At 40.2% G+C, this 10129-nt stretch overlaps 1 protein-coding gene across 1 annotated transcript in view; it reads right to left on the bottom strand.

Annotated features, from left to right (window-relative positions):
• The window catches only part of INADL (InaD-like (Drosophila)), a gene marked incomplete at its 3' end in the record, with an annotated part of 55348 nt that overhangs the window by 24777 nt on the left and 20442 nt on the right, over positions 1-10129 (bottom strand). The window contains exons 12-15 of the mRNA XM_009873829.1: positions 7919-7995; positions 5434-5490; positions 3809-3943; positions 904-1068 (exon numbers count right to left, since the gene is read on the bottom strand). Coding sequence (XP_009872131.1) covers positions 904-1068; positions 3809-3943; positions 5434-5490; positions 7919-7995 — 434 coding nt within the window. The remainder of the gene's footprint in view (positions 1-903; positions 1069-3808; positions 3944-5433; positions 5491-7918; positions 7996-10129) is intronic.

Here is a 10129-nt window from a genome sequence, read left to right as displayed (position 1 = left end):
GATACTTTTCATGAAAGACAGCAGAAATATTGTGAAATGCTGTGCTCTAGAGCAGACACTCAATATGACCTCATGGCAAAGATGTGCAACCGACAGGACACCCGTGGAAAATGTTCAGTAGAATACAACATCAAAAGCACAGCAGAACAAGTTCTGTTGCAAGACAAACGGCCTTTTACAAAAAAGCAGAATACTGTCCACCTTTTTTTTCCATCTCTTGTTTAACTCTTCACCTTAGAGGAAATTGGAACCAAAAACACCACAAAAGATGAGAAGTCAAGGTGTAAATACTTCTTGTAAATTGGAACAACCCTTACAAGTGTCAAGCTTTAGTCTGACACTTGAAAGCTTCGGCAACAGGAAGCATCATGAAATTTCCGTGATTCTGATTCATTTTTTTCCCAGTTCTATAAAAAACTACTCAGAACATGGGAGTAATCAGCTAATGGTGGCGAGGATGTGATTTAGTGTAATTCAGAGCTCTCACTCACCTATGGAGTGTAAGAATGATGAATGGGATGTCCATAGTCAGCGTGCTAGCTCGGTGATTTACCTACCTTGTATTTATAGTACAACGAAGTTTCTCATGACCAATCTGTAGAAACTGTAGTAAAAGCACCAGCACTGCAAAGAGGAACTGTCTTTCACTGAAACTCCAGCTGCCCTTTACGAGTCCAAAGTGAACAGCAAAGGCAGCTTTATATGACAATTTCATACAAAACCGCCTCACGTCACTATATATTTTAGGAAATGTTATTTAAGACTGATCCAGTGGGCTGGATCAAACAGCTAAAGGAAACACAAACGTTGTCTTCAGAAAGCTAAATCCCTTTCTCAGAAACACATGTACTTTTTCCAGAAGTTCTGGTCCTTTCACACAATTGAAGGATATGAGAAATCTACCTTTTCTTCTGGAGGGGAAACTCCCACAGTGGGTTCATCCACGAGAGACTCGTTGCCATCATCAAAAAGTCGCCGACAGCAAACCAATGTAAATGGGGGTGGCACTTCTTTTAGAAAAGTGATTGCCTCACGCCGTGATTTGCCGTAGAGCTGAACTCCGTTTACCTACACGGAAGGTGAAATACACATTCACACTAAGATAATTAAGAGGATGGATGTTTTAAACCACAGACTTAAAAAAAAAAGACAGATAGATTGATAGACAGATTGATAGACAGACAGATTGATAGACAGACAGATAGATAATAATGCTGCTTAAAAATTGGGATACTACAGTTGTACTTCCTCAGGAAAACAAAACTGCAAGGATTCATCTTCTGTTATGTATTTTATAACCCACAATATTGTGAGGAATGCAGAGGAGCAGGTGTCACAGATGTGATCATCATTTACGTTGACGAGTAGCGCAGCCCCAGAAGAGCAGGCTTTTAACCCCACTAGTGCTACAGACCCAATCCCAACACCCCCTGCATTTCTGGGGTTTCTTTCAGGCTACTTCAGGTCTACTCTCATGACCAAACGTCCCAAGTCGCTGGAGTGCAATGACTGGTTTAGGAATCCAGTGCACATCATCCAAGTCCATCCAAAACACAAACTAAAGCACAGTAAACGGAGGGAATTGAAGATTTTCTTAATATTTCACTCCACACCCAAACCACAATGCTATTGCAGGTGAACTCACGTTTGCTCCTAGAAAATGTAGCACATAAATATACAACACAAACACCTCTGTCCGTAACTATACAACACAAACGCCTCTGTGCATGTGTACCTGAGGCAAAGCTTCGCCTTATACTACCCTGATCTCCTTTTTCTTTAGAGGGACTCAAAACTACATAACAATCTCAGCATTTTCTTCCTGATCACTTCTGTTTTTAACCCACTTATTTTTTTGTGCTTTTTGCAGTTTAAATATAGCTTATACTGCTGGGAAACACACAGTTCCTCTCACACTATAACCCAGCCAAGGAGAAAAATTCAAAGTGGTGTAACTGGCCTCCAACATGGTAAGACAAACTGCTACGGGTGGTTTGGGGTTTTTTTTCTGTAAGAATTACAGCAACTGCTGAGCTATCAGGCTAACCCATTAGTTAATTATTTAAGCAGAAGGATCTACGCGTAAGGATTTTTTAATGCATTGAGAGTGGCGGTGTGGTGGAAAGTTACCAGCACGTCTCAGCACACTGTGATTGATGGAGAAGAACTACGACGTGCTCCCAAGCAGACTTGGGGACTCCCAGCTCTTCTTTTTCAGCTGCCAGAAGGCAGCCTCTAAGTGAGCAAGGTGCCCTGCACCCCGTTCACACACCACACCGCTCTCGTTAGCTGGGCCATAGAATAGGAGCGCAGGCAATTTTATAACAAAACTAGAAACACACAAGGAAGCAATTTACTCCTTAAAAAAACCCACCATCCCACAATGAAATTAGCTCAAATTAGAAGGGGGCGGGGAAGAAAATACCATGACTTCTACCATAATTCAAACACGTCATTAAAAATAATCAACATTTGACCTCACTATATATTAAAAACAATTCCTTGCTGATCACATTTTAATCCCAACTGTATCAGGCCCAGGTAGAGCTGCTTGTCTGGGGAACGAGGCTGTCACTTTTTCCATTGCAAACCTCTCCTTAAGGGGATTTATAACTTGGCTGCAAAAACATATGCTGGGCTAAACCTGGTATATACAGCTTTAGCCCCAGAGCACATTTTTATTTTGTTGGGGTTTTCTTCCAGCTCCAGAGTAGAAAAAGATTTATGCTTACTAGGTCTGGACATATCTGTGAACTTAATCATAACTACACAGTAATAAGTAAAACTGTTAAATATATACAATTAAAGTTTCCTGAGTTACTCTACAGCACTGCATCATTACTTTTCGTATACAATTTTTTTCTTTAGCGGCCCAGTAATCTAAACAACGCTTCCAGCATTCCATTAATTCCCTCCTTTAAGAATCCAGATTTCCTCCGTTAAGCAGTAACTGAAGAAAATGTTTTAGGTCTTAGTGATATCGGTATGAATTTTTGATGTTAAAGGGGGAACAACAAGTAAAAGCAAGAGAGCTGTACACCTAACAAATTAATCTTTCAGAAGGCCTAATTCTGTTCCCATCGATGCCAATTAAACGTTCTTTGCATCCACTAAAAAAGGGTTCAAATGCAAAATACTCCATAAAGAGTAGGTATTCAATAGGGAGTTAATGTCTTTTCACTTGCAAGCTGAGATACTGATAGATATACACACAAAATAGGCATTATTTTAATACTATCAAATAAATATTTTTCCTGAGCAAATAGGTCTATTCTGATTCCCATAACTTTAAAGCTGCCCCAATACCTCTTCATACATATTTAAACAAACCGATGTATTGGCTCATACACACAAATGTCTTTCGACACTCAACGAGCGAGTTACGATGCATAACAAGAAGCATTATTCCTGAGACTGTTGTAAATTTTTTAGGAGTGACAAATATTAAGAAGGATTATCTACCACAACAGCTAATGCCAAATTGATCAGAAGACTGAGCTAAAGAACTACAGATACAAACACATTCAACACAAATATTATCTCTGCCCTTCTAATTCTCGATAGTCATGGAAAAAAAAGAAAACACGAAGTCAGTAAGAGGTCACAAGAATTTGACATTTTGTCTGTAAAGGAAGAATGAAGCAATGAAGAACAAGAGACTTCCAAAGCGCTCCTCTAACTGCTTCCACAACCAACTCTTGAATACTCCCACTGCACACGCGGCAGCTAAACTAGAATTTAGCGCAAATTTAGCAAACAGGAAATACATCAGTTCGATTTTGGGGGGCTGCTCCTTTTGGTTTTTTACCTCTAGAAGTTCATCCTCCATTTGCAGAAGACCGAGTGTTGCAGCCTGGCCATCAGAAGCAATTGATGATATATAATGATGTCCATCAAAGGTGTCAAGCTCAACTCCTAATCTCAAAGTGTGGATGGGCAGTAGCTGCCAAAAGATAAGTATGGCTGAGAATGAGTATATCTTTATTTACAACATAAACACATGCAGGATTCAGTAGCTCACCAAATTAAACCAAGCACACAGTACAACGATTAGATCTTCATACTGGTATCACCTGCGATACAGCACAAGTGTCTGTAATTTCTCTGTACAAACTGCACAAATAAAATCAATCTGCCCTTTGGGGGAAAAAGATAATTTGAACTGTGTTCTTCAATAAGGTTACCAAACTGGAAAAAATGCAGGGCCAAGTACCACCTAAATCCTTCCCTACCCAGAAGGTGAGCTTTGAAAAAAACTGAAATAAATTCCATAATCGCCATCTAAACAAGATCAGCTGTCATGCTCCTTTAGGAGCTACACAACTTTGAGGTAGGAAAAATACCCATGAAGCATCCTCTGAGAAGAGCTAATAATACTGGCATCCTTGTTTCTGCAAGGTGAAATCACTGATTTTGTGTCAGCCTCTTCCCAGTGGGCCTCCTTAATTCAAGAGTTTTTCCCTAGGGAGCCTCCAACCGTTAGTTCTGCTAATATTCAGAAGACTAGCAGAAAACGGATACATTATCAGGACAAGAGAGCAGGGAGATGATCACCAGTATCTGTTCCTTCCACTTGGCACTTTCTGGCTTTTTGTTATTTAAGTTGAAACACTGACTGTCCTGCTGGTTCCAAAGTAATACCGGATATTTGGGTAAAAGGAGAATCCATTGATCTTCAAAATTCTCAGGTCTGGGGGGCCAGTTAGCTCAGTCGGTTAGAGCACGGTGCTGGTAACACCAAGGTCGCGGGTTCGATCCCTGCTCGGTCCCCATGCGTTGCCTGATCTAGCTGAGAGGTGTCCCTGCCCATGACAGGGAGGTTGGATTAAATGATCTCTAAAGTCCTTTCCAGCCTAGGCCAGTCTATGAATGGATTATGAGTTTATGGCCTTTCTTCACTGAGAAATCGCCACAAGTATGGAAATGCATCACCTCCACAAATGTCTTCTGCATAATATTAACATGCATATCTTGAAAATCTCTCCAAAGACTGAAATTAATTTCAGCTCTGACCCTTGGTATTGAATGGATGTCCCTCTCCCAGAGCCAGGATCACAACGGCAAACTCCCTCGCAGGACGATGACATTGTTCAGCAGAGTTTCAACCGCTGCTCCATCCTGGAGCAGCTTTCAACAACTGAACTTCAATGCAATTAAGCACCCCAAAATCTGAGGATTATATGCATAGTTTGGGTTGCGGAGGTTTTTTATGGTTCAGGGTAGGTGTGTGTTAAAAAGTTCATCTTGCCCTCGCTACAAGAAGGTATTGGATCAGTCCATAAGATAAGTGGAATATCTGCAGCCCTTTTTTTGGAAAGAGAGAGCCACAAAGCTACTTATTTTCTGAAAAATATAAGTCTGGAATTGTGTCGTGTCCTCCTGGGATTATTCTGCCAATATATATCATGAAGGAAACCGTCGTGTAAGCCATACCTTTGAGTACTTCTGGAGCTCCAAATCATCTGTAATGGGCATATCCACATTCACAACCTAAAAATTGCACATCATAATATTTTTTCAATAGCAGGACAATAAAGACTTCACCAGGACGGTGGAGTGCGGCAAAATAAAAAAAGATAAGCAAAATAAACTGTACTTAAGCAAAGTCACGTTAATGCAAAATAATTTTAAACAAACATTAGAAAAATCTTTCAGATACAGAACATTTGCCACTAGGAACGTGGTGATTATGCACTATTAGCACACTCCAATATTATTCCCGAGTGCCCGAGTGCCAATTTTAGTTAAGTTCAGTAATCCTGTATAAGCACAAAATGTCATTCTGTTTGACACAAATACCCAAACTGACTTGCCAATCAGAATTCAAAAAGTACTTTGGGCTATAGTACGGCCATCTAACATAGGACAGCCAACAGCTAGACTAAAGCACCACCTTCTGCAGCATGCTTCTGCCATGGCTTGAAATACCTGACCTTAATTACCAACTCTGAGTGCAAAGTGGATTATTTAAAATGATGACAAGAAATCCCTTCAGTATATCTTCATTTTTTTTTAAAATATTAATAGAATACCTGTGCTCGCCACCATTTTTTCTTGCAATGTTCTTCTTTAACGTAATTTATTTATCTATAATATAATCTTAGGTTATTTATGCCAATTTTAAATGTAGTAAGATGGTATCTGTAGTGATCTATGGCCCAGGGTTGCAGTTTGGGACGCTGAAGTTGAATACGTTTGGGAGGACTGCTACATTTGTTAGATCTGGAAAACATACAGCCTTGCAAAAAAATCAGGTAATGTCAGGCTAGTTGAACAAAAAGAATACTATAAGCCTCAGCTTCTTCTTTTGGCTTGGTTTTAAATGGGGCTTCCAGCATCTTGTTTTCGGGCACGTAGGGTGTTTTTCCCAACAGGCAGAAGAATCCATTTCACGTCCGTTCGGTTGTAACTAAATGAACTCATGACCGGTAACTCCTCACGCTTTAGGCACCTGGCACCAAACCCCACACAGCCACAGGGTCTCTTTCTGTTTCGATGGGATCTCGGCTTCTTCTGTTGTGTCACAAAGGATCAGCAGCACAAAACCCATGAGTGGCCCAAACCCTCTCTTCAGAAAGCTATTTCTTCAGAAGATAAATACTTCTGAGAGAATACTCGAGCCTGTAGGCACTTCAGGGTGACTTTCTGGGAGCTGAGTGTAGGAGCGAGGTCAGCATGAAGCGGGGACTGCGATATCAGGCTGAAATCAAACTAAATGTTGTTACAGAATGCAGCCAGGCAAGACTAGAGGCAGGTAAGGACGACAAAGACTGGAAGAACAGAAAAATTACTTTCCAAATGGGATGCCAGAACGGTTCCTTCCTATTATTTAAAAGGACCAATCATTAACATTTTCACTCCTGACATTTTACTGGCGGCAGCTGGAGAAGAATTAGAAACGGGTGGTTTCCTGAACTAAGCAGGTTTTCGTCCTCTGTGGGAAGCGTGATAGTGCTAAGGGAAGTAATCTCAGACTCTTGAAATGTAAGGATGGGAATACCAAGCAACTGAAGTGGGGAGCCAAACAGATTTATTGCATCATGTACATAATCTTACACGAACTTCAGATCTTAAAGGAGTGCTAATGGAAAGAAGAGAAGCGTGTTTCTCAAAGCCATTCTTAAAGCTCCTTTAAATCTTCCACCAAGTGACTGCAATGATGGCTACTCCGAGTAGTAAAAACAAGTGTCTCTAAATCAACTGGACAAGCATCAGAAAGACAGGCAGGGCATTTTCGTGGTGGTGGTGAGAATTTTTTAAGTCTCTGGAAAGAACACTGGCTGGAGTTTTTCATCTGTACTCACTGGTTAACACAGCAGCGAAATGCAGTTGTGAATTACAATTTCAGTCAACTCCTTACAACGATTCATCAGAACAATCTTTTGCTTGGCAATTATTTAATACAAAGTGAAGGAATGTCTAACAGGCACTGGCACCACAAAGTTACACTACTGTGAGTTACTTCCTATTTTCTCAGAAAGTTTGAACATCATTCTTTCACCCCTCTCAGAAAATGTTAAGATGCTTTCTGAAACATAGGAGCTCTACCCTAAGCCTTTTCTTCCAGGTGTGTGATAAAACAAATAGATCATAAATGAAATCATAAAAATGCCACAAAAGTGGCTGCTGTGATGCAGATTTAGAAGGACAGTTGATTTTCTTAAATCAATGTTCCTGTCTAGCACACAGCTCCTGTGTAACAATAGTATCTATATAAATAAAATAATAAAAAAGCCCCAAACAAACTCATTATAACATTCCTATACTTCAGCCTTGATGTTACGGGAAAGAAAATTTGACGTTACTGACCTGTTTTGAACACTAAACTGTTCTATAAACAGCCTATAATGCTAAGCTCACAGATCTGTAATTTAAAGAAATAACATACACAGATGTAGTTTATTGAAAGATAACATACCATAACTTCATATTCAGGTCCCAGCAGGTTTTCCCACTTGGATTTCAGCTCATGTGCGGGAGGGAGTGGGACTCTTCCTAAATATGAAAGTGAATATTAAATTTACAAGCATATTGTACCTTCAGAAGTACATTTGCTTCTAAATACTTCAATAAAAATGCTGCGTAAATAAAAGATTAGAGGGAATAATCCCAAAAAGGAAAGTGCATTAAGCCGAGTCTATCAAACGGCGCCAAGCAAAAATGTCTTTCTTAGGGAAACAATGCAAAATGTCAGCTACTGCTAACGTGTGATTTATTCAGCTGAGAAGCAGAAGAGGTGATGCTTGCACAGATGAGATGCGAGTTCTGTACCATACAGCACTGTAAATAAATCATTCTTTCGGGCTGCAAAACACATTTCACACGACTTCATGATTTGTTTCTATAAAAATGCTTGCCACTCCAGGGAAGCGTCATCTCCCACCAAAACGAACCCCTTGAAGAAGTAAAACACCTGACAAGATATTGCTGTTATCGAGGGGCTGCATCAGCACAATGCAGCCACAGACTTTATTTATACATTTGGCAGGTATAAAGCCTTGTCTAGTTTAATTAGGCCAGTAAGTAACATGAGCTTTAATATAAGCTCCAGTTCTAAACCAGTTTTCCGTGGGAACTTGGCTATCTTGACATTTATATCTTTTCAGCTTTCTTACTTATGCAACCGAGGCAGTATTACACTCATGTAAGACAATTTGACAGAGCTAGACAGCATAAAATGACTGGCTGCCCTGCGTTTGACCTCGTCCAGAAGCTCAGTGCACATATAAAGTTCCAAGCCGAAGCAATGTTTAACTGGTAAGAATCAAGCTCTCTAAAACAAATTCCATCTAGCAGCTACAGCAGTAGCAACTGGGGGCTGAATTACCAAAAACTGGTGGTTTTTTTTTAAACACACCCACCCCCCCAAACGACTGTAAGAGTTTGTCAGATGTCTAGACAAGGCACAGACCACTCAGCGGTGCGGATGCCTCGTACGGAAATTTAGGGTGGAAATCACAACCTCGCATTTTGCACACAAACTAGCGAGCAAAATACCTCAAGGCGGGGATTTTTGAAGACACCAGGAGAAGCTCAGAGCCTACCTACCAGCAAAAGCCAACACAATTGGGATGTCAAGCTGCCTCTGCTTTCAACACCTTTGTAGACTGCAAAGATAAAACACAGGCTTTGCGAAGATAAAACATGAGCTTTTGCAATCCTCGTTATATCATTTTTATAACTTTGAAGTTTTCCGCTCATTAAAAACAAAGATTTAAGTTAACTCATATAACATAACCTGTCATGGTACCTGCCATGGCAAATTCTGCCTGATCTACACTGAGAAACCACACTTTTCCGAGTGTAACAACTGAGATTTCACTTAGAAATAGCCAGAGTGTCTTTAACCTATAGGCTCAAGTAGAAACAGATATTCAAAGATTCCAGCAATGCAGATCACTATCTTCTGTCACCAAAAAGAAACCTCACCAAGAATAAAACACTTGGCTTTGTAAATACAGCCCACAGTCACCCTAAAATAAATTATCTCCTTTAAAAAAAAAAAAAGCAAGAAAAATCGTCCTAAAATTCTCAGCTGTGACTTAAGGGTTTGGGCTTCTTTTTCCCCCTCCATTTAAATTCAACTGAAGTTTCCAAGAAGACACTGTCTTCGTGAGCCTTGTTATTATGCACAGGCTGGTCACTATCTTTACTTCCCAACAGTAACAAAATCAGAACATCAGTGCATTTTTCTAGTCCTTCTGCTTGCAGAAATCCATAGGGACAGAAATTCTTCAGTCTCTTACATTTTGGGGTTGTTTTCTTTTACAAAGTTATAGCGTGAACACACAGGACCTAAACACCTGCAATCCCCTGTGCAGCCAAATATAGATTTTTCAGGTTCACTAGGAGTAATGAATCTTAGGATCAAGCTCAAAGCACAGTTCAGTAACCGTAAGCTGCGTTCAGTTGGCTGAATACAGATTTTTTTTGGTCACTTCCAAAACACATTACCAAAACCTACGAGTTGTTCAGAGCAGGTGCTGATGCACATCTCCAGTCTGTGATTTGAAGATTCACCCCTTTCTTTCTTCCTTTCAAGCACACTATGAAGTCTTTGCTTGTAACTTCCTCAGAACCGAGGGAATGTTGGCTGGAGGGATTCACATTACATGTATTCAAGTCCAGT

The sequence above is a fragment of the Apaloderma vittatum genome, unplaced genomic scaffold (assembly GCF_000703405.1).
Source record: "Apaloderma vittatum isolate BGI_N311 unplaced genomic scaffold, ASM70340v1 scaffold10917, whole genome shotgun sequence".
In the NCBI taxonomy this organism is placed as follows: Eukaryota; Metazoa; Chordata; class Aves; order Trogoniformes; family Trogonidae; genus Apaloderma; species Apaloderma vittatum.
Note: the sequence above shows the minus strand (reverse complement) of the source record. Positions and strands in the feature narration are given on the sequence as shown.